Source organism: Gasterosteus aculeatus, chromosome 5 (assembly GCF_964276395.1).
Source record: "Gasterosteus aculeatus chromosome 5, fGasAcu3.hap1.1, whole genome shotgun sequence".
NCBI lineage: Eukaryota > Metazoa > Chordata > Actinopteri > Perciformes > Gasterosteidae > Gasterosteus > Gasterosteus aculeatus.
The window spans coordinates 8,387,464-8,412,402 of NC_135692.1; the positions used below are offsets into that span (position 1 = coordinate 8,387,464).

Below are 24,939 nucleotides of genomic sequence, written 5' to 3' on the forward strand. Positions count from 1 at the left end.
TGTGCATCAGGAACAAATATTTAAAACCACACATTCGAGGTAACGGCTTAAAGAAATCCTTGTTGCGCTGCCAAACCTCGGCTCCCTCTCCTTCTATTAGATTTTTTTTTCTTCCCCTGTCAACATGTCTGGGTTTTTTTGTGCACACACGTGCATTTCATCTGGTCTCGAACCACCGCCGGTGACTTCAGGGGCACCTACAGGACGTGTCTGTCCCGAGTGGGGCAGGCGGCCTGGCCATCGTCCCATCAGTCAGCTTGTAAACGTCAGCGGAGGGACGGATGAATTCTAATGCCGCTCAGCGGGACACGCCAAGAGGCAGAACCTCTCCCGGTGCGGGCCGGTCCGCCCGAGGTCCAGCCTGCTTTCTTTAACTAGCAGTTACCCTTATTTGGTTGGCAGCCCCATGTCTGGTCAGAGTTTATTTAAGCTGAAACACGGATCCACGTTTAGTAGTTTCATATGTTGCTTTCTGTCTGAACTTTGGTCGACGATTTCTAAAACAATAAACCCAGCGTTGCCTGTTTCCATTATGGTGTCCAGCATTTGAGAATGACAGAACATAAATCTGATATGGAAAAGCAGTAATAACTTTAATATTGGCACTTTCCCCCAATATGCTTTTAGAAGTTATTAAAAACATTGATCAAATTCATTTTACTCCTGAAGAAACCATGTATGTTTGACTAGTTGTTTGAGAAAACATTTATTTAGTTTTGCTCAAGGCATTTTGAGTATTTAATAAAATGGTGCAGCCATTAAAAAGCCTTAAATGTGTACAGGGGTCCTCTGGCCGGACTCAAACCTGTGACATTGTTCCTGTGAGTTCCCTAATTGATTGAAAGCCTTCAACTGCAGGCCGCATTGCAGAAATCCTTTAAAACGTTGCTGTGTTTGGTCCTCCATCACAGCGCAAATTTCGTCTTCTCTTAGGTCTCCACCCCAAATATGGATCCATTGACGGCCGTAGAAATGTGGTAGGAAACAAAGCTCATGTTCATTAACAGTAACGCAGAGCATCGAGAATGAGGCACCACCGTCCGAGAGTGATTAGCGTCACTCGGCGTTCCAGCTTAACTTCTGGTTCTACAGACTTGGACATGCGCGGACACATTGGTACCACAAGCCACTCATAAACAACAAAAACTTGTAGCTAATGATGTGGAGCGTTAGAGCCCACCCACGGCACGGGTCTGGTCCGCTCACTATCTGTTTGATCATCTAATTACCGCTATTATGAGCAGGCGCACTCACACAGTACCCGAGAGACCGGGTACGAGGTTTAATGCAGCGAGGCGCTGGGCTGTGACTCCCCCCCCGTTCTCTTCTCTCCACTGTCCCTCTTCCTCTATTTATACTCTCTTCTTTAACCCTGGTCAATAACACAAGGACTGGAAGCTTTAAAGATAGGCCTTCGGACTTTTTATATCCTTAAGAGTCAGTCTGCTTTTCATCATATGAAAAAATCAATAAAATGGGAATATTGAAGGGGGAGGAATCATGCTTTTTGTTGTGTGGATTGTGGCGATCCCTGTGGACGACAGGATTGTTTTATCACCAGACTCCCTTTAGAAACCCTCTTTTTACTGCAGCAGGGTCTGACAGTCCTCCCCGCACAGTCCTGGTTCTGGCGATGCGGCCTGGGTCTCCAGCGCCGTGGCGTTCCTGTTGGCTTCTAGTGGGGGGCCGGAGAAGTGATGCTCGTTACGGCGAATGATTTCTTCTTATTTTACCAGAATCCTTCTCTCCGATGGTCTCGTTTCATTGCGATGATCATTGCCGTTGATGTGAGGCCGTCATTTGTCTCGCTCAGTCAGACCGCATTTAGGGTTGGACTACTCTCTGAAACCCCGCGGCTTTCTTTCTTCGAATGTCGTTAGCTCGCAGGCCATGTGGCTTTGGGACTAGTTGGTCCACTACTCTTCCCGGACTTAAATACCCCCACTGTGATCATAAAAGATATCTTCACATGTATCGCAATCACACACAATGTATCGCAATGCTGAAACTGTTGCCAATTTGCTATTTGCAATGCCAACACGCTACAGTTAGATACCCAAACTTTCCACAACTATTCTCCCCCTCTGTCTTTGTAGGGTAGTGAGAAACGACCATCCTTCGTTTCTCCTTCCTCTTCTTCGCCAGTGCATAAGGAGTGAGGCAGGTTTCCTCACCGTTAATTACCATAATCAATGACTGTGCTGCACCGCCACCTCTGCCTGCCACGTGGCAAAGCGCACCGCCACCTCTGGAGCGGCTCCCGCTCGTAGAGATTAGGGTCGTTTCCTGGCAGCGGCTCCTGGCATTGCGCTCTGGGCATTATTGCCGTAAACTTTAACCCGTGTCGAACAAAAAGCGTAGCCTTTAGCAGCTCCTGAGGCCGTCGCGTTCCACAGGGACTCTGAATACTGAGTCCAAGGTCCTCTGAAGAAAGTATCCTTGATCAATCTCCGTGGGGGGAATGATTCTCTGCATTTAACCCGTCCCACACAGTGGGTGCTGTGTGCTCTTATAATGGCGCCCGGGGAGCAGTTAGGGGTTGGTTGTCTTGCTCAGGGGCGCTTCGACACGGGATATGGAGCAGTCGAGTTTCAAACCATCAACCCTGCGGTTACCGGCGCACCCTCTCTACACCGTGCGGGACGTTCGCCAAGACAGATGTTTAATACCTTTTTTATGGCCAGTTCTCTTTAGCCGGTTTGTATATTTTTTGCACGCTCAGTCATTTTTCTTGGATTTACTCTACGGGCAGAGTTGGAATTCCCCCTTTGTGTGCCTGCAGCCAGTGTTTACTCACTCTATAAAACTGAAGTTTTGAATTTCAACCCATATAAAATACAGCTAAGTAAAAACAAACAAAACAAACAAAACCTCATGTAGTTTCAGAGGTGCAAACTTGTCACCTTTCGGCGAAATTCGCCGTTTTTGTTTCAAAATCGGTCATTTGTGTGATTCATGTAGATCTGCAATAAGGGTCCGGTTCTGCGAACCCAGGCTGTCATGAATATTTTTTTCAAGCCTGTTTGTTTGGCCAACTCGTGTCATCATGTCATCTTGGGGTCTATAGCTGCCTAGATGCCGTAGACAGGAGTGACGTTGGTACGCTGCAAGAAGTTCAGTCTTTCTAACGTAGGCTAACGTGCTAATGTCAGACAGTTGGCTGACAGACGCCTCGCAAATCACATCAACCATTTTTGCTGGTTACAATAACGATGTTATCGGATAGTATATCGGATAGTACAGTGTCTATTTCTCGGGAACTTTTGAAAAATCTAAGGGTGAGGAGTGTAAAAATCCTAAAATAAATAATGGGAAATCAACAGAGAAATCAAAGGCTTACTCTGATATCAATGTAATGTTAGTGAATGAGGGGTGAGAAGCTCCCTCCCTCCCTCCCGCTAATATTTATTCTGTTCGTCCAAAGCAAAATCTATTCTTGAGGTTCAGAACATTTCCAAAGCAATTTGTCTTTGAATGTGAGTAGTCGATCCAGTTATCTTATGTCCCGTCGTTTGAAGCAAACCTTTTAGCTCTGGCATTGGACTCCCATTATTTATTTGGGTTGATAATGTTAGGGTTTCGGAAAGCTCTCGAGGGAGCCCTCACTCCTTTGTTTTCGTCCCGGCCGGAAACGAGGACACGAATGAGTCAATTTGTTTAAATTCAAAAATCAAAAGGTATTTAATAACTGAACAACGTTATAAGGAATGCAATTACAAAGTGAAATACTAAGCGAACAGTGAAATTATTCGCGCAATAGAGAATCCTCTGAGCAAGTCTAAAATGACTTATCAAAGCGGCTGCAGGAGAATTCTAACAGTCTTTTCCCCGCTTTGGTCCTTTGAAAACTCTTGAGGTGTGTCTTTGGTGCATTTGAATGTCATCGGCTTCTTCAGAGTGTCCCCCCCTGGACTGTCCCCTTCACGTCGAGGTGTGAAGCTGCAGCTGTAACCTGAAACCTCTCTGTCCTATCTGTCCCTCACATTGCAATGCACTCAATGTAGATACAGTGGCTTTATGCCTCAATGAGTGAATTTAACAAAGCATACATCGTTTAAGTCTTCATCTTAGAACTAGTACACTTTCATTCCAACCCATCATTAATGTTCATCACCCTTCATCATAGATCTAAAACAGTTCATGTGGTTCAATTCTCAAGACATTTGCCTCAGTCGGCTGCCTTGCATTAAGTTGTTAATTTATTACCTGACAGGAGAAAAAACTCCTAAAAAACCCTCTTTGGGGATAAAATTGGGAGAAATCCATAAAGAACGGCAATTGGCATCCGTCCCCAGGTTTTAACATCACATTGTGACAGAATGTTAATGTGTACAGTGTTTATATGATTTAACATGACTACGAATTGTGTTTGATTGAAATTGCATTCACTTAATCTAATATGTTAATGTAATACCTAATATCTAACATCACACAAACTATAATTCTAACACTAAACATTATTACACATACTATAATTTCCTGACTAGGGGTGCACTTCTGGCTTTAATCGCTAACAATAACCATCCAAGCTAAATAGCCGCAGCTTATTTGTGTTTTACCGGAATAACATTGAAGCATATGCAAAAAAAAAAAAAATATATATATATATATATTAACATTCCCCGAGGGGGTTCGGATCTTTCACCTTTTTCATCCCTGATGAGTTTGCACCCCTGTAGTTTAAGCGGATCATTTAATTTACCACAATCTCCCTCGTTCTGTGTCCACTGGCTAAGTGGTGTGTAGATGGAAAGCTCTTAAATGGGGTGTGCGAGGAAGTGTGTGGTTAAGGGGCGGGCTCTTGGAACAAACCACACAAAGAATGAAAAATACTGTTCGCTCGGGATTATAAAAAAAAAAAACCCTCTTTGACCCACAGGAGTGATCTCAAGGTTTTCATTTCCTGCTCCGTACTGCACGCCATTACTCCCCCTTTTTTTTAATCGGTTCCTTCTCTAACACTTGTGTGCCTTTGGCGCCTCACCCCACGACGTGTGCTACCGAGAGGCCCGTCAATGAAATAGCAGTGGAATGATAACACACGGCGTGTAGGTGTGAGCGATGTGTTTTGACACGCCGGTCACTCCTGGCACCTGTACTCTGCAGTGCTGCCCAGGTCTGACGTTTGCTAATGCGCTGCCTGTGTGTGTGTGTGTGTGTGTGTGTCTGTGTGTTACCTACAATGCAAACCTCTAATTGCCCCCCCGGCAAAAAGGCCAAGAACCAGTGCCATGAACCCCAGAGAGAGGGTGTATTGGGTGTATGTACCGCCTCCAGCCAATGAGCTTGCGGCTCCACCGCGGCAGGAAGTTGCTGCTTTTAAACACGTGTTCTTGCAACATCCAGAGCGCTGAGCGAAAGGGATGAGAGACAGGGGGGAAGAGAAGGAGCCGAGTAATGAGACCTCTGCAGTTCCCCCCGGCGCTGTTCTTTTACTCCCAGCTACGGTTACATAACGCGAGGCGCTGCTGCACGCGGGTTTGTAAAAATGGACGGGGTGGGATGACGCCAAAGGGCTTCGGAGGGGAGAAATGCGCAGGTGTGCACACACAAGTCTGTTTTAAGAGAAACAGTAAGGAGAAACTTAGCCGCGTGGGCGGGTGCTACACATTTTTCGTGTCACCTTTCACAGTGTTGCACACTGAACACATGTTCTCCCGAAACGCCCTCCATTTCTGCTAGTGCACTTGCGCAGACACACACAAGATTGAATGACAGAAGACGTCCTGTCCCCCAAATAAATGCGTTGCATTGTGGAATCAACTGTGTGACAAAGGAATCAGGCGGAGCGGACGTAGTTTGGGAGGTGGTGCGTGATGTGATCTACACTGGGGAAAGGGTTTTGGGGAAACGAGTGAAACCGCCTGCCGCCTCGGGGGGGAAACCGACGCCTCTGACATCTAACACCGGCTCTGAGGGGGGAGCTCGGCGCTGCAGATCCAATCCAGGTTGGATTCATTAGAGCCGATCCCACGTCGTGACGAGCCTCAGTTATACGGGATCTTTTTTTTACCACCACATTATCGGTCATTAAAGTAGGACGCAAACAATCCTTCTGATTTGTTTTCAATTAACTTGACATTGACCTCTAAACCAGCAAACCTGATAAAGGTGTGTTATTTGCATTAGCATTATACATGTTGCAAGAATAATGCTGCTAATTCCCCCAACCGTCTCAATGTTGCATTTAATTAATTTGTCCTGAATTAATCGGGAACAGCTTGTTCTCAAGTAAGGATGTGTGTGATTTTGCATAGAAGTCTCGTGCTGAGAAGTTGCGGCTGAAAGGAGAGATGAAATCAGATCCTAAGTTTGTGCAGGCATAACATGTCCCTCGAGAGGCCGCCTGGCTGCCAGTTCCTGCTCTGGGACGGCCCAGTTCAGATTAGAAGTAATTGATTTAATAGCTTTGGTTTAATGGCTCAGAAGGCAACATCCACTGTGGATACTTCCATCTCTAACTTCTGCTCTTTTTCTCATCTTGTTTTTTCTCGTTTCCACGCTGTGGAGGAATTGTGCTTTTATGTGTGTAGGCAGGTGTGGCTGGTTAGATGGAGAGATGCGATCGATAGCGACAGTAAACCAACACGTAGTGCCTCGGCGCCCAGCAGAGCATTCAACTAACTGGAGCTGATACACACAAGACAAGGCTGGGCCGCCTCTGCTCACCAGCACAGCTCCACTGCTCTCATACACATGTCCCGCCTGCAGGTGCAGGTGTAACGGCATCTCCCCCACACGATACAGTGAAGCACGTGAAGGGGCTCGACACAGACGGGAAACACTTATACGGTGAAAAGTACCGCTGGAAACAAAGATGACTGACTGAGAACAAACATACGTGGTTCTTGTATGTTTGAGATAATAAATCTCCTGCTCTTTGACGTTGATGTCTGAACATTCTGCACCGTGATGCTGTTTACAGGTCCACGATGAAGACGACAATCCTGACAATCCTGAGAGTGCAGTTTTGTCTTTTTATCTGGACACGCCCAGGATTTGCTTAAGGTGCGGCGCTTATGGCGTGTATAATGCAGCTGTGGAGAGGGTGTGTATCTATAGCATGTGAGGAATGTGTGTGTGTGTGTGTGTGTGCGTTGAGTTTTAAGCTTCCACAGCACAGTTAAAGCTGCACGCAGAAACGAGAAAGGTGGAAATCAAATTGTCGGCCCTTGGCAAGGTCGGAGGCCTCGCAGGGACAAAGCCCACCTCCAAATATAATAGACTGTGCATGTTAACATAACAAAAACTGTGTCTTTTTTACATTTTGTCCTTGAGAAGAAAAGAAAAACACACATTCACATTTCTGATAAATGCTTTTGGTAAAAAGAGCGCGTCTAGTTTGCACGTTGTTTGTTTTCTTGTAGTAATCCATGCATGTGTGCGCAGAAGGACGTGCGGCGTGAACACGGTGTCCCGTCCTCTGTTTGTGTAGCGGTGGAACATCCTGTCAGAGGTCACGTAAACACACAGGCGTGGTGGACGGGCCCCATCGCCCGTCCCCCCTGGTGACTTTCCTACAGAGAAGCGACCTTGTGCGAACGATCCCACTCGGGGCCACGAGGTTCCGGGCAACAGCCGCGAGCGGCCGCCATTCAAGTGCGATTGATTAACCACTGACACAACTACGACGCTTCTCTCCCAAGCAGCCGGCGTGACCGTTAACGGGGGGAGGGGGAAGGGACCCCCGGGCCGATGGGCGGGGTAATCACGTAGCCACGCACCACAGGATTAGCTGCAGCGGGCGGAGGTCAGCGAGGGGACACACACACGTGTTCTTTTCTCCAGTGTGTGCGATGCTGCGTGCTATCTGGGTTATCTATGTAGCGCTCGTTGAGTCGCACCGAGAAACCTTGAGGGCGGCCGGGGGGGAGGGGGGGCTGTGATTATGAGTCATTACGCTCCCGTCTGAATCTCCTTCTTTATCTTTCCTGCTCAGCGGGATTCAACGTAATTATTTGTTGTTATTTGTTTCTCGTGCAGCTGTGCTAATAGCTGGTTAGCTGTTGTTTTCGGAGTTTTTTTTTTCTGCGTGCACGGTATGGTGACCGTGGTGAATTAAGGCAAATGTCACCACGTAAATATTCTTTGTTGAAGAGATTAGCGTGTTTACAGGATCCTTCCCCTAACGATGTTCCGTGGTAGCTGCCGGTGCACGCAGGTGACCGGTAACCAACGTTTGCTTCACAGCCCAATTAGGCTAAACCCCCACCAACAAAAACTACAGAACTACATATGTTACGACTGTAATCGGTGTCCTCGGCGTCCGCTCCATCGCTGGCTGAGAGGATGCATCTCCACCGGCCGTCTCTGCAGGTGCTGTCTTTTAATCTGCGAGTTAAATAATTTATTTTAATAATTTATAAATAAGAATATTTCACGTTGCTGCCAGCACTTTATTTATAAACTTATTTCGGCACATTCCTCCCCTATCATCTATTCACTCTTTAGCGCCGCTTATCCATTAAGGTTTTAATAATTTATAAATAAGAATATTTCACGTTGCTGCCAGCACTTTATTTATAAACTTATTTCGGCACATTCCTCCCCTATCATCTATTCACTCTTTAGCGCCGCTTATCCATTAAGGTTTTAATAATTTATTTTTACTAAAGGTCTCGGCAAAATGTGAGCTGTGCGAACATAAAAGAGAATGTTTTGAATATAATAATTCAGTTCTACAAAGGACCGCCTCATTTACTTGCTCAAACAATCCTCAGCTACATATATTTGCTGTAGGCGGTTTAAAGGCTGTAAAACTCACACTGTTCTGTACCCGATTCCCTTGTCCTCGTCACTTATAAAAAGGAACATTATTTTAAAGATTATTTTAAAGATTTTTTAAGAAAGTAGATGTAGACAGAAAAGTGGCCAAAAAAGAAAACATTATTCTGGATGGGAGCACAGCGTTGTTGAGGGTCGGATCCCGTAAGTATTTAATTACACAATTGTATCGTTATTCACCCGCCTGCTGCAGCTCAAATACACCTGCGCTTTGCTACGGCGTTTAGAGAATGAAAAACGTCTCGTTGTGTTGTTGTCGACAAAAATAGCCGGAGACTCTGAGCGCGCTCCGGGCTCCGTGGTCCAGCTCTCTCTTGTAAGGAAGCATTTCCATGTTCTGACTGCACTTCACTCGACGTTGAAACCACTTCAGCTCGAGCGTGACGAGAAAGGGGGGTGGGGGGGAGAAATACAGACGTCTTCTTGTATCAGTCGGAATCACACCTCTTGCTTTTCCCAAGTATCCCAGATATTGTCTGAGGCGGTGCTGTAGTCCAAGATTAAATCCTGGCGTTGACGTCAGGCCCTGTGAAGAAGCACACCTGGTGTGTGTGCAGATCATCCGTCATCCTTCCGTGACATCTGAAGGTGAGCGTGATGCCTCGCAGGCCCCCGCCACATCTCATCTGTGCACGGCTGAGCATTGGACCGCCGTGGATGGGACGCCTGTGGTTCTGAAATTTTATTCAGCAGAATAATCTCGTCTGAATTCCCAATCCCCTTAATCCCCAGTAGAAAGCGCCCGGGCAAAGCAACGGCACCCAGATAGAAGCGTAACCGTCACGTCCGTGATGGCAGTCCATGCAGCGCCCCTCCCCCCCCCCCCCCCCCGCCCCAACACACATACACGAGCGACACAACCAGAGCGTCAAATGAGGATGCTCTGCTTGGTGCTGTGGCGCCGTGACGGAGCAGATGTGACCCACCCCCCACCCCCCCTCCCAGCTCGGGCGAAAGGCTCGCCACTCACTTCCCTTATTAATGGCTCTGCATCGACCTGTAGATCTTCCCCATATGAGCTCTGCTGGCATGTTCACATTAATCGAGGGCCGATTAGTCTAATGAGGGGGGACGGGGGGCACGTGAGCTCCGTGCAGCTGTTTGAGATGAGCCTCCCGGAGCGGCCTGCTGGTCTCTGGGTGCAGCTGTCTGGGGGGGGGGTTCAGGCAGATTTGGAGTTTTAAAGGCTAGAAGGAAGTCGAGACCATTTGAAAAGGGAATGAAAGGATACAACACCGGTGAACTAATACAATTCATTTTATTACGAAAATAAATGGCAGCGGGGGAAATGATTCAATGAGGCACATTCATCATTTAGACTCAACGGGGTTGAAGGGCTTTTCCACAATCGAATGAGACAAATCTAGTTGCATTTGACTTCGAAAATAGTATTTAAATAGTATTGTTCATCATTTTTTCAAATGGAATTAAACGTTGGTTTTGCCCAGAGGACACAATCCTGATCAATCCTCATCATCCCTTGTTCCCAATCAGAACAAGGGATGATGAGCGACGTTGTCCTGTTTTCTTGGATAGAATTTCCTCTGGTGTTTTCTTTTTGTCTCCTTCTGAAGAAGCAAGGAGACATGTTCACTGTTTCTTACCCCGTGTGCGCCCACACCGAACAGAAAGAAAAAAGAAGTAAATCCGAGTTAAGTCTCATCCAGCCACTCCTGTGCTGTATGAAACACTTCCTCTCCGGCCGCCTCACAGCAAGCGTTTCAGATGGGAGGACTCAGGCACAGATGCTTGTCAGTGAAGTCCTGAGCACCGGCCTGGTTGACTTTTCTCTTACTAAACGTGTCAAATTAAAGAGAAGCTGACTTGCCTTTGCCCCCCCCTCCCCCTAACCCGCTCACAACGTACTGGAAACACACAGCGGGTGTCTGGGCCGCGGCCCGAGTGATCCACAATGTCTCGTTGTTCCAGTTCCCCCAAACGATCTGTCACGTAGTCTCGCTGCATCGAGATGTTTATCATTACGACCCGAGCCAGCACAGAATGTTCTAGTAGACGTCCCCTTATATGTCCTCCTTCTCCTCACTATCTCGCTGCTCATCTCTCTGCCGCTTCCCCTCTCCGCCCCTCATCTCCGACTCGGGAGGCTGAACCAGCTGTTTGAGCCGCAGCGGCGCAGCTCACCAACTATTCGTCACCCCCTGTCAATTATTTCTTTTTAAGCATCAATTTTTTGGTTTTGTTTTTAAGGCGAGGACGCGGCCGATACGTCGGCCAAGACATCGAGTGATAAACGTGTGAATCACAACGTGATTTTCTCTGGACATCGCTGCCAAAAACAATCAGCAAATTAAAGGACGATTAAGGCTGAAATAGAAAATGGGTATTTGGGTATTGCATTTTGACTTTTATTGATTAAAGTAAATAACAAAACCAAACCTCTTCAATAGTAAAAATATATTAAAAAAAACAGAATTAGCATGAGAGAAATAATAACGATACTAATATTACTAGTAGTCTGGGTATTCACAACAACAACAGGTCAAGGGAGTGAATTCCTCTCACCTTCGTGATCAATATTCTGCGTTACAATACATGTCTGAGGGATCCTCTTTAGGTGTGATTGAAATACGCAAGCTTGTCTTCAAACATTTGTTCCTTCCTCGCTTGTGTGAGGAGTTTTGATTTGCAATCAAACAGAAATTCATCAAATACAGAGACGTTAAAGGCCAAGTGCACAATTTGTCGAGTCAGTTTTAAAACAAGACCCACATGCCCGTATTTACATAGAAAAAGGTTTGTTTTCTTCCTGTATTCCAACGTAAGTGACAGGCACAGAATCCAACGCCCTGCTTCTCGTTATCATGAGCTTGTTATTGTGCTGTTACAATACGATAGACAAAGACGATACAAAGTTTTGGATGTTTATATTATTGGTTATTTTAAAAACATCACTGATGCATTAATCATTGAAAGTAATTTATAAAGCAAAAACCCAAATCATTGGACGTGTGCAGACATGTGATTAGAAATATGCCGATTGGGTCAACTGACAAAGGCCCAGAGGAGCCTGAAAGATAAACATGAATGGAAAATGAAACTGCAAAGTACCTACAATATGCTCATGACATTCTCACTATTAGGCTGATGTATAAAGTATCTTATTCGCTCCAGATTTAAGGTGACTAAAATGGCAGAGGAAAGCTCGTAAAGTCCGATCTTACTCCTCTTGATGTCTGCGACCGTCCGGCTGGGAAATGCACCGTAGGTGAACGACATCACAGCTTAACTGCTCCAACAAAAGCTCCTTGAAAAACTCAAATGTTTCAAAAAGGAAAAGGTGGCCGAGAAGATGCAGAACGCGTTTCGGGTGAATAATAATTTGCACCTGTTCCTCCAGACAGTTGTGTTTCTGGGGGGGTTGAAACAGATGGCATTCCTCCCCCTATTGTGATTGTGTGCTCGACTGACTGCGCACGTTTGTGCTTTAAACTAAACATACGTACATCACCGTGCGAAGTGAGCCAAGCAGCCGCTCCGTCTCCCTCTGCTTTGTTCTTCGTTCGTCTTCTGTCTCCGGTGCTTTTGTCCTCTTCTGACGCTCTGATCGAGAGGAGCCTCTAGGTAGCAGCATGCTTGGGGGGGGTGAGGGGGCAGACCGACACAGAGCTGCGTGCAATGTGTGAGGGAACGCCTCTGTGTATTTACAGCTCAGACGGGAACTATCTGAGGGCACATAACGTTCCATTCGTCCTACCGGTTTTTCTTCCATCTCCAGAGGGCGGTAAATATGTCGAATTACTGCTCGTTTCGCTTTTACAGAAATCCACGTCTACTTGACAGGATAGAGGTGAATGTGGAACCCGTAGAAGTACAGAAGAGTCAATACCGCTTGAGTTTTTTTGTACTGCATCTCCCTCCTTGTCCGTCGGAATATCGATAGCCACAATGATGAATGTAGCCCGAACGGGGAAAAAACTAAATCATCCCTCCGCAATGCGGAGTCTGTTATTCGGCTCCATCCACTGAGAGTTTACTCACATTAGTCAAACCAAACTAAGAGGGGTCATAAGAGGTCATGAGCGTGTGTGTCATGGTGGATGAGTTTGACTTTTCATTTAAAGCAGGAAAATTGTGTTATTTCTTCAGTCAAAGTTCTAATAATTCACAGCCAACTGTAATTAAAAGCTAACCGACAAGCACGGTCTCATGTAATGTATTTGGGACACATCGCATGGTTTTGGTCATATTATGATCAATCATGAGATTTGTGAGATTTTATTTTGTGCTAAAGAACGTTATTTACTTTTACACAGCGCACCTTTGACCTGTAGCTTTAAAAAGAGGCAAAGAAACTTGCTCATTTCACAGATTTGTGGTCTAAAGTGCTACAGTCAAGATGGAGTAAAAGAAAACGACTGCCGCTTTAACCATTAAGCGTTACTTACACACACACTAAAGAAAAACTCACACAGGGCTGAATCTGGATGTACTCAGATGTGTGTGTGTGTGTGTGTGTGTGTGTGTGTGTGTGTGTGTGTGTGTGTGTGTGTGTGTGTGTGATCCATGGAAAGAAAACAAGGAGAAAACATGGGAACGAAGAAGTGATTCACTTTCTCTTTAAATTCCTCAGAGGCCTTTGCAGTGAACAATCAAGAACAACTTTGACAGCTCTGAACTGCTGCTTCTTTCCCAACGCACGCACGCACGCACACACGCTCCATCCCCACCCAAGCGTTTTGTACTGCTTCTTGTCACCGCCTTTGTGTTTGTGAGTAAAAAAAAACTGTCAACTGCCTTTTCCCTTGACTGATGATGACATCGCTGAGACTCGAACTGATAATGTGAACAATGAGGAGCGTGTTTTGGACACGCTGCATGTGTGCAGCACGTGTGTGCATGTGCATGGAAGGACCACACAGGCACTCTGGTGAGAGCCCGCGGCGGGCGGGCGGAGGGGGCTGGTTGGGGAGCCCTCGGGCCACAGCTACCCGAACTAGGACAACCACCTTCCAGCCCGCCAACTCCACCTTTCCGGGGCCTCCTCCTTCACCACCTTCTCCCCTTTCATGTATGTGGAGATTTTAGTAGGAGGTGGGAGGGGGGCTTGTGGCTCTGGGGCCTCACCAGACCGTGTAGGCTTCACTGCACATGTGTGTGTGTGTGTGTGTGTGTGTGTGTGTGCGCGGGGGGGGGGGTTAGCATGTGGGTTCTTTTGTGAGTGAGCGGTGTGGTCACTTTACAGTGTGTGTGTTTTATTGCTCATTACAGATGTGGAGATGAATGCAATGGTGACGCGGGGGCTGATGACGTGACGGCCCTCTGTACAAGAAAGGGCTGATTCTCATATTTTTCTTTGATTAACGGAATGGAAAACATATACAGCATATACAGTGCATCCGGAAAGTATTCACAGCGCTTCACTTTTCCCACATTTTGTTATGTTACAGCCTTATTCCAAAATGGATTCAATTCATTATTTTCCTCAACGTTCTACACACATCAACCCATGATGACAAAGTGAAAACTGCATTTTGCAAATTTTTGCAAATCTGTTAAAAATAAAGAATGAAAACACAACATGTACATGAGTATTCACAGCCTTTGCTCAATACTTTGTTGCAGCACCTTTCGCAGCAATTACAAGAAGTCTTCTTGGGTATGATTCCACAAGCGTGGCACACCTATTTCTGGGCAGTTTCTCCCATTCTTCTTTGCAGAACCTCTCGAGTTCCATCAGGTTGGAGGGCACAGCCATTTTCTGATCTCTCCAGAGATGTTCAATCGGGTTCAAGTCAGGGCTCTGGCTGGGCCACTCAAGGACATTCACAGAGTCCCGAAGCCACTCCTTTGTTATCTTGGCTGTGTGCTTCGGGTCGTTGTCCTGTTGGAAGATGAACCGTCGCCCCAGTCTGAGGTTCAGAGCGCTTTGGAGCATGTTTTCATCCAGGATGTCTCTGTACATTGCTGCATTCATCTTTCCCTCAATCCTCACTCGTCTCCCAGTTCCTCCCACTAAGAAACATCCCACAGCACGATGCTGCCACCACCATGCTTCACTGTAGGGATGGTATTTTCCAGGTGATGAGCAGTGCCTGGTTTCCTCCAGACATGACGCTTGGCATTCAGGCCAAAGAGTTCAATCTTTGTTTCATCAGACCAGAGAATTTTGCACACGCAGTACAGTACTCACTACTGCCAGGCATGTGCACACACAGACGCGCACACACACGTGTAAACAATTGCTGTTGTTTTACAACCCCTTGTGGAAATAAAAAGTCACTCATGTGTTCTCAATAAAATGTTTGGCAAGTCAATGTATTCACTCAGCTTTTGTATATTAAGTGAAGTAAACAAAATGTAATGAGGACGTGTTTTAAGAAAATACAAAGCGTTGCACTAAAAAAAGCACAGGATACTGACATTACAGAAGACTGTGCTGCCAAATCACGGAGCACAATACTTTCTATTCTGAAACAGTCCATTAATGAAGCCATCGTCTACTCAGAGACAACACGGTACGTTTTCACATCATGAAGGCAATATGCAGCATGTTGATCCCTTTAGTTATTTGTTTTTTTCTCCCTTTTATTCTATTCATAATGTGGGAAAAGAGACCTCTCCCAGGGTTGTTAGCATGGCAACAGCACCTGTGTGTGTGTGTGTGTGTGTGTGTGTGTGTGTGTGTGTGTGTGTGTGTGTGTGTGTGTGTGTGTGTGTGAGAGAGTGAGTGTGTGCACCAGGGAGATGACAGGAAGGAGACCAAAGCAGAGTGATTGCCCAGATTGCTGGAACAGTTGAACAAAGTTACCGATGTGGCACAGCCTGTATCTGTTCTGGTGTGGTTTTGGTTGTGTGTGTGTGTGTGTGTGTGTGTGTGTGTGTGTGTGTGTGTGTGTGTGTGTGTGTACAATGATAATGGAATTCCCTATTCTTCTTTTCCATCTAATGATGCCACATTCACAGCAAAACACACACTCACACCTTTCTAAAAATAAAGAAATAAAGGCCGCTGCTTCTAAATAGTTTTATTACAGTCAAGAAAACAGACCTTTTATAGTGCCTTTTTTCAGATCCATATATATGTTCTTCTAGAACAGGGGTCTCAAACTCGCGGCCCGCGGGCCAATTGCGGCCCTCGGGACGATATTTTGTGGCCCCATCCTTAATATGAAAGTGTAATGTTAGTGCAGCCCGCAAGTTTTATACTGTAACCCCACTGTCAGCTGCTGTGTGGGACATGTTATGATGTTCTGGTTTCCTACTGTGTGCTTGTCCAGTGAACGTGGCATGCGTGTGACTGACATGGGGGGCGGGTCGTGTGTGTCGGCCGAGGTGCAGAGAGCAGGAGGGTGAAATTCAGTTTCCTGCCCTCTTTCGCGCAGGTGATCATGTGACTAACCGTTAGCATCGCTCGTTTAATAAAGTTTTCCTTTACGACTCACACTAACAACACATGAAGCATCTGACGTCACCGACGAGCGTCTCCGTCCATTACTACGCAGCTTCGATTCACGTAACTTCACGTTTGGCTATAAAGGAATTCCACAGTCACATGACCTTAGGTCTCCCCCGCTGAGTTAAAGGAGGACTAGTGTTGTAGTCTCATTCGGACCGATCCCCCAGGGTGGGGTTCAATGACTGCTTTTGAAAGTGAGTGTTAAGTTGTGTTATTGTCGACCATGCCGTTCGGACGCTAGTCTGGCCCGCGTTCGGTTGAAGTGGGCTGCATCTGGCCCGCAGCTGATTTGAGTTTGAGACCCCTGTTCTAGAACATGTTTACATGCTTTAATGTTCAAAAAGTGCTTTAGTCACGCTGCCTGTATCGTCCGGTCTGAAATGCTCGGTTTTAGCGCCGTTTCTCACGATGTGTCGCATTGAAATGATCAGTCATCTTAAATCCTACATGAATAATTCATTCATTCGAAGGATGGAAGGATGACTTCCTTTAACCGTTTTTTTAAGGGCTTCTTCTGAAGCTGATGTAATGTACAAATTTAAAATGAAAGTTGTACCGGAACCCCCCCCTTATTAACACCGTAACTCTTTGCACCCTCCGACAGCCATCAGCAGCAATTATCTCTTGATGCACTTCCATAAGCTCATGAGCTGTGAGGAAATGAAGTGTGAGGAAGTCAACGTGTTCGGGAAAGCAATCTGGGGGGGGTTAGGTGGCGGCGTTGGCAGTGGCGGGGTGGGGGGGGTCAATTCATTCAACATCCAACTGTTTCACACACAGTTCGGTTTCTACTTAAGGTGGGGTGAGGAGGAAGCGCGAGGCAGGGGGAACCGGCCGAATCCGTGTTTGTGAGAATCGGGGCTTGAGAGTATAGAGAAGTTGTAGGACCACCTTAAGACGTATTGGGATGGGGGGGGCACACAAAACAACTGCATGTGGAGGAAAAGAGAAGAAACGGGGGGGAAAAACACAGAAGTGAGCAGGATTTGTTTTTCAAACACAGTCACATTCTTGGCAGCACCTTAGCCTGTCCTTGCCAGAGGAGGGGGGGCAATAGAAACAGAGAGAGGGGAGAGACGGGGGAGAAAGTGGATGTGAGCGAGAGAAACAGCAGATCGTTTTTTGTTTTGCTCACTGCCTGCTGCATTAAAAGTTAATAAACTTTTTAATGTGGATGCACTTACTTTAATCCCTGACCTCACCTCACATCTCCTGTCAGCAGATCTGCAGCTTTTGAAATGTCTCGTCTAAGTGTACATTGCGTCATTTAGCTCCTGCCAACAAAATGTACATGCTCTATATTTACAATTACACAAACCAATCAGTGTCCTCTGGTATTCCTCCCAACACCGTCAGTGAAACTCTGAAATTCTGGGTGAACAAAGCTTTGCCAATCAGGTCTCGTTGGTTTATGCCGTCTGTGCATAACCTGACACACACTTTGGCTGCCTTCCAGTCTCAACGTCTTTGTGTCTGTTTGCCTCCGGGGCCTCTGTTGAAATGAGACGATGCACCTGGATGCAAAGATGTGAAAGTCCCATCAGCAACAAGAAAGGCGACCAGCAACGCGTGTTTGCAGACGTTTTGCATCCCTTGATAGTCGTGTTGGTCCCCGTGGTCATTGTGTGTCTCTTTGTGTTTGTTTTGCACCATTTTGTGTTTTTTTATGTCTCTTTGTCTCCCTATTCTTTTATTGTTGGTTGTCTACAAAAATGTCCCTTAATGGGCTCTCTTTCCCGGGCGACCCGCTCAGTAATCCATCCACAGTTACAATGTTGACGTACAAATTTATGGCCTCATGTTAATCTGGGAGCAAAAATCATAAATGTCAAAGCTGTTCTGACAGGCGGGGGGCGAGGGTTTATGCCTCCCTATCATCATTGAGCTCTGAAAGTAACATATAAACCAGTTTTTAACTGCCCAGGTGAAGACAGACAACGGGGACGTAAAAAATGTAGCAAAAAGTTGAGTTGAAAGAAAGACAAATGAGACGAGGTAATAAAAGGGACAGATAAGGTAGCGTGAGCGAGAACTGTACAGAGGCGCCGCATTAGTTGTCCTTGTCAAACCCGGTATGTCCCACGTGTCCTTGGCTGGTGCGGGCGTATCGACACGCACGGCCAAACACGCACCGCACATGCGAACGGAATGTGAAACGCAGAGGCGGGGCAGCACACCGTGTTCCCGTTTCACCGCGTGCCATATGAAGACTTATCGACACACAGCGGCACGAAGGCCCTGCCTCCCGCATACCAGCCCGCAGAGCCTGTCAACATGTGCGGTGACCATTGTTTACTTGTCTGAGGTGTCAGCGAGGGATACATGGGACGAGGCGACTGCGGCTGATCGTCATGGGACAGCTCGCCCAGTCGAACGGGGCCAGAGTTCAAAAAGGCTATAAACCCCCAAAATTTGTGTTTTGGGATTTCTCTTGGTAAGAAAAGTTATTGGTGGTGGTAAGAAAAGTTATTGCGAGCTGCATAACAAGCATGACCTCACCTCATTTACCCCAATTAGCAAATAGATGCAGCTTTCAGCTCTCAGGCTGCTCCTTTAGGCCTTTTTTAAATGTTCTGCCACTGTGTCTCTGCGTTTGTCCTGATCAACTGGTTTCTGCTGCCTGTGACAGCGACAAATGGAAACATGAGCCAAACAACGAGCCAAAATGACACTGCCGGTGTGACTTCTGGAGAGCAGGTGTGAGGGGCGGCGCGGTACACAAAGCAGTAAACAAAGCTCACTTTCCCTCCGTGGCTCCTTTTTTCATGTACTTTTGCTGCTTATTGCGTCGGGGTGCTACAGCTTGCGTCCCTGCTCTTTGTGAATTAAACAACATGATTCCTAAACCGTGCGTTAGTGCACCGTGTCTTTAATAACTCCTTAAATTTATATCTCCCCATCAGAAGGCCCTTGGCCGCACCGACCTCGGGGGTACGAGCTCATCTCACACGAGCCCTCTTGTCTGTCTGAAGAGCAGCGGCTGCATCGATCTCCTTGACCTCGGAGGAGAACCAGAGCAGGTCATGTCTAAAGAATTCCAAGTGTCTCCGGGCGTTGATGTGCAATCGCTAGTTATTCTTTGGATGGGTTTTCAAGGCCGTGTTTCAGAGCCTGCAATTAAAGGTGAACCTTGTTCCTTGAGGGAAAATGCCCAGGTCCAATTAAATTGGAATCCGTTCTGGGAATGGAAGAGAATTGGGGCTGCATGTGGCTGAGACATGAGTTGTGCGTGTTTGCGTGGCGCTTTAAGGTCAAACTAAATGTAATTTCTTTTTACAGTGTTAACGTTTGATCCTGGTATGGTTTTTCTGCTCAGTGACTGGAGGTTCTCAGATGTTGTGGATCAGCGATCCAGAATCCGTGCTCGGCTATCAGTGTCCATGTCGTTCATACACGTGTGTCCGTCGTAATCAAAACAAGCTATACAGTAAGCGAAGGATGCGCGGCTGGTTGGCGATGCATCTGGCGGATGTAGCCGGGTTGAGAATTAAAAACGGTGCCTCACAACGAGGTCGTGGTAGTTGCATTTAAATATTGATTAGCTATTGATCGGAACGATATATATCGCCTGTTTTAGACGGCTCACATGTTGCGGCCTTTGGACACGCCCCTTTTTGTCTTCTTGTTATTCGTCGCCACCAAACAGCAGCTCAGAGTATTCAGCCTTTTTGGAGACCCTGAATGGAGTCCTGCATGGGGCTCCAGTAGGGGACTCCATAGTCCTACTGGGAGACTTCAATGCGCACGTGGGCGACAATGGAGATAACTGGAGAGGCGTGATTGGGAGGAATGGCCTCCCTGATCTGAACCCGAGCGGGTGTTTGTCACTGGACTTCTGTGCCAGTCACGGATTGTCCATAACAAACACCATGTTCGAACATAAGGATGTTCATAAGTGTATGTGGTACCAGAGCACCCTAGGCCAAAGATCAATGATCAATTTTGTAATCGTATCGTCTGATCTGAGGCCGCATGTTCTGGACACTCGGGTAAAGAGAGGGGCAGAGCTGTCAACTGATCACCATCTGGTTGTGAGCTGGGTCAGAGGATGGGGGAAGACTCGGGACAGACCCGGTAAACCCAAGCGTGTAGTGAGGGTGAACTGGGAACGTCTGGAGGAGGCCCCGGTCCAAAAGATTTTCAACTCACACCTCCGGCGGAGCTTCTCTCACATTCCTGTGGAGGTAGGGGACATTGAACCAGAGTGGTCTATGTTAAAACCATCCATTGCTGAAGCCGCGGCTTTGAGTTGTGGCCTCAAGGTCTTAGGTGCATCAAGGGGCGGTAACCCTCGAACCCTGTGGTGGACGCCGGTGGTCAGGGAAGGCGTCCGACTGAAGAAGGAGGCCTTCCGGGTTATGATATCCGGTGGGACTCCAGAGGCAGTTGCAGTGTAGCTGGAGGCGGAGGAGGGATCATCGTCAATTGGCCTGGTGGAGGTCACTGAGGTAGTCAAACAACTCCGCAGTGGCAAAGCTCCGGGGATTGATGAGATCCGTCCAGAGATGCTAAAAGCAATGGGTGTTGGGGGGTTGTCTTGGATGACACGCCTCTTCAACATTGCGTGGAAGTCTGGGACAGTGCCAAAAGAGTGGCAGATCGGGGTGGTGGTACCCCTCTTCAAAAAGGGGGACCAGAGAGTGTGTGCCAATTACAGGGATATCACACTACTCAGCCTCCTGGGTAAAGTCTACTCTAAGGGGCTGGAAAGGAGGCTGATTGTCGAACCAATGATTGAAGAGGAACAATGCGCTTTTTGTCCTGGTCGTGGAACAATGGACCAGCTCATCACTCTTTCCAGGATCATAGAGGGGGCTTGGAAGTATGTTCATCTAGTCTACATGTGTTTTGTGGACTTGGAGAAGGCGTATGACCGGGTCCCCCGAGAGATACTGTGGGAGGTGCTGCGGGAGTACGGGGTGAGGGGGTCCTTGATTGGGGCCATCCAATCCTTGTACGCCCAAAGCGAGAGCTGTGTTCGGGTGCTCGGCAGTAAGTCGAAGGCGTTTCCGGTTGGGGTTGGCCTTCGCCAGGGCTGCGCCTTGTCACCAATCTTGTTTGTGGTTTTCATGGACAGGATATCGAGGCGTAGTCGGGGGGAGGAGGGTCTACAGTTCGGGGGGCTGCGGATCTCATCGCTGCTTTTTGCAGATGATGTGGTCCTGATGGCATCTTCCGTCTGTGACCTCCAACTCTCACTGGAGCGTTTCGCAGTCGAGTGTGAAGCAGTCGGGATGAGGATTAGCACCTCTAAATCTGAGGCCATGGTTCTCAGAAGGAAACCGATTGCCTACTCCAGGTAGGGAATGTGTCCTTACCCCAAGTGAAGGAGTTCAAGTACCTCGGGGTCTTGTTCACGAGTGAGGGGAAGTTGGAGTGTGAGTTTGGCCGGAGAATCGGAGCAGCGGGGGCGGTATTGCACTCGCTTTAACGCACCGTTGTGACGAAAAGAGAGCTGAGCCGGAAGGCAAAGCTCTCGATCTACCGGTCAATCTTCGTTCCTACCCTCACCTGTGGTCATGAAGGATGGGTCATGACCGAAAGAACTAGGTCACGGGTACAAGCGGCCGAAATGGGTTTCCTCAGGAGAGTGGCTGGCGTCTCCTTTAGGGATAGGGTGAGAAGCTCAGCCATTCGCGAGGAGCTCGGAGTAGAACCTCTGCTCCTTTGCGTCGAAAGGAGCCAGTTGAGGTGGTTTGGGCATCTGGTGAGGATGCCCCCTGGGCGCCTCCCTAGGGAGGTGTTTCAGGCACGGCCAGCTGGGAAGAGGCCCAGGACTAGGTGGAGAGATTATATCTCTGCACTGGCCTGGAAACGCCTTGGGATCCCCCAGTCAGAGCTGGTAGATGTGGCCCAGGAAAGGGAAGTTTGGGGTCCCCTGCTGGAGCTGTTGCCCCCGCGACCCGACCCCGGATAAGCGGTTGAAGATGGATGGATGGATGGATGTTATTTGTCCTCCTGCTCTGACAAGCTGGGTTTGTTTTATACACATTCAACAACGGTAACACAAATCCAGTCTTTTTTTAAACCCCCACCTCCCTTTATCTCCGTCTCACTGTCTTAACTGGCTGACGTGCTACGTGCTCCTTTCCGCTCCAGACAAATTGTATTTTCATGCCCCGACCTTGGACATATGCGATATTAATACACCCATAACTTCCTTGGTGGGGGCCAAGGCGAACGAGCGCATACGATGTCATGAGCGTCCTCACCGAGATGTATTACTGTACCGTTTGTTTTTCTAGTGTTTTTTTTTGCATCTGCTTTTTTTTTTTTTATCATTGCAAGACAGAAAAAAATAGTTTACAAAGACAAATGTTGTCAGGGAATAACTAAACAAGGTTTGGTTATTTGTCATGTGATCTTTGTTTATTCTAAACAGGTTTTGAGTTCAAACAATGGCTGGATGAGAGTAAAAAACATTTATGATTACAAGACAATCAAAAACCTTTAACAACATTCAGCACAATAACAGAAAAATCTGACTCCCGGCTATTGCTTTATTAATCAGATATCTGTATGGAATTCTATTTAACTGTTTAACACTAAAGGCTGATTTGTGCTTTTTTTATTTGTTTGCTTTCATTGGCCGATGGAACAATGCCATCCCGCTCTCCTCCATCCTCTCCGTCCCAGTGTGATGAACTGTTTGCTTGCACAAATAACAGCGCTGTGGGGGGGTAGAGGGGGAGGGGGGTCACTTGTAGTAACAGTCGCTGTAAAATAGAGAAGGACGTTGATAAAGAACGCTCCATTACGGCCCTATTTACCATCACACCGCAGGTGGCCCCGCTGCGGTCGGAAGCAGCTCTTTGTCTCACGACCAAAGCAGCGTATTCATTCAAACAATTCAGCCACGTGGTTTCTCATTTGGACCTCTGGATGAGTCATAAATACGTAGATTCTTTCATTCAGATTAGACACATTCATACGTATGTAATCGCTCTTTTAGAAGTAAAAGCAACACTCGTGTCTCAGGACCATCTAATGCTTCGTATCCCACTGTCATGGTTCAGAAAGGCATTGAACCAGGGATTAGCACAGGGTGCCGGGGGGGGGGGGGAGCCTTCTTGTGACAATATGAGGGGGGGCACAGGGCTAAATCTAGTCTGTGTCTCTGCGGTACCGGTCGCGGCTACAATCTGTTCGTCTGCATCACAAAAAAATAAAAGCAAGATCTTCAGTCAAGCTTTTAAAATCAAGTGTTTCATGTGTATGTGGGGGTTTTTGGGGTGGGGGATTCTGAACATTCCTGGATTGTTTCGTTGACGAGACCTTGATGAATGCGGCGGGTAACAGACAGTAATGGTTGCAACCAACAATTGTTTTTTTTAATCTCTGATCTACCTGCTAATTGTCACCTCAATTACACAATTAATCGTGAAAAACCCTGATTGCAATTCTCAATTTCCTGTCCGCCCAGCAGTCCAAAGCCCAACAAAACCAGTGGATGTGAGCTGATGTTTTCTGTGTGTGTCTTCTCTTCCAGAGGGGGTCATCCGTCTCCTCCCTCCGCATCCCTGAGACACCGACCCACGGCGCGGCCGTCGAGCCCGCCGAGCCACCTCCAACGTCTTGCATATCATAATTCAGTTTCGCACCGAGCCGACCTCACTCCAACTCCGTCTGGAGACCCCCGAACCCCCCCCCCCCCCCCCCCCTCCCCCTCCACTCAAAAGAAGGAAAGACAGAAAAGGCCCAGTGACGGGACCCTGTCATGTCTCACTGACGGACCCCTCCCGACCGGCGAATGACAAGCAGGCATCCGAGGGTGGGGCTTGCCTCTGTCTCTCCTGATTGGTTGCTGGATGGAATTAAGGTGAATGGAACTCGTGTCCAAGGAGCAGGACTCTAGCCCACCCGAGGGAGAAGAGAAACGGTGAGCTTGGTGCTCCTTCTCCTCTTATGCACACAGAGGCTTCCAGAGCACAACCGTTTGGTTTTTCATTCATTTTTGCTTCTCATCTCGTATATGTATACGTGTATGTTAAAAGTGATACAAAATATGCCAAATCTACGCCCCAACAGCCCTCAGCGTTTCCTCTTCTCCTTTCCTGGTGTAAACATTTCCCTGAAACGAGGCCGGCTCAGCTCTGTTATCGTGCAGTGTTGTTACGTGTGGACGAGGTCTTCTAAGGTCATCCGAGAAGGGAACCTGCGCCTCTCAGTCCGTCCCTTCGTCCTTCTCATGGTTCTCCCTGTTTGTACGTCTTTGGATCATGTTTTCATTTCCAGACGAATTAACCAACGAAGCAGCCTCTTAGTAGTGCCGGCGCCGCCTTGGTTTTTCAGAGAGGCTTTAAGCTACTTCTGACCCCGACGCTTCTCCCCGCGGCTCCTGAGGAGCAGAACGAGTCGCCCCGGGCCGAACAGAAACAAACACGCCGCTCTTTAAGCCCCTTCTCATGAATGAAAACATAACATTAGTGTAATGGAGGCTCTCTCGTACGGTGGAGAGAGAGAGAAAAGGGGGGGCCTCCAGCTAAAGCAGAGCGCTATCAGTCAATATCAGTTCATTTGTAAAAGCCTGTGAGAGTTGGAGCATCCAGATGGAGCAACGAGAGAGAGAAGGGCTGCCTTTTGAAAGCAGTCGGGCGGGAAGAACGGGAAGTGTAGCAGGGTGTTATTTTAAATGTTGTCACTGACGCAGATTCATGTCGACTTGGGGACGGTTTGATTTCGTTTGTGTGTCAGATGTGACGGAAGCTTCCGTTTAATCGCCCTGTTTCATCTCGTTG

The 24,939-nt window shown here is 47.4% G+C and overlaps 1 protein-coding gene across 4 annotated transcripts in view; it reads left to right on the forward strand.

Moving 5' to 3' along the window:
• The window catches only part of LOC120819252 (thyroid hormone receptor alpha-B), a 90,247-nt gene that overhangs the window by 45,337 nt on the left and 19,971 nt on the right, over positions 1 to 24,939 (forward strand). For 2 of the 4 annotated variants that reach the window (XM_040176482.2, XM_040176481.2), the window contains exon 3: positions 23,691 to 24,080. The exons of the other annotated variants lie outside the window; for them this stretch is intronic. In XM_040176482.2, coding sequence (XP_040032416.1) covers positions 24,025 to 24,080 — 56 coding nt within the window. In that variant the 5' untranslated portion in view covers positions 23,691 to 24,024. The remainder of the gene's footprint in view (positions 1 to 23,690; positions 24,081 to 24,939) is intronic. 4 annotated transcript variants of the gene reach the window in all.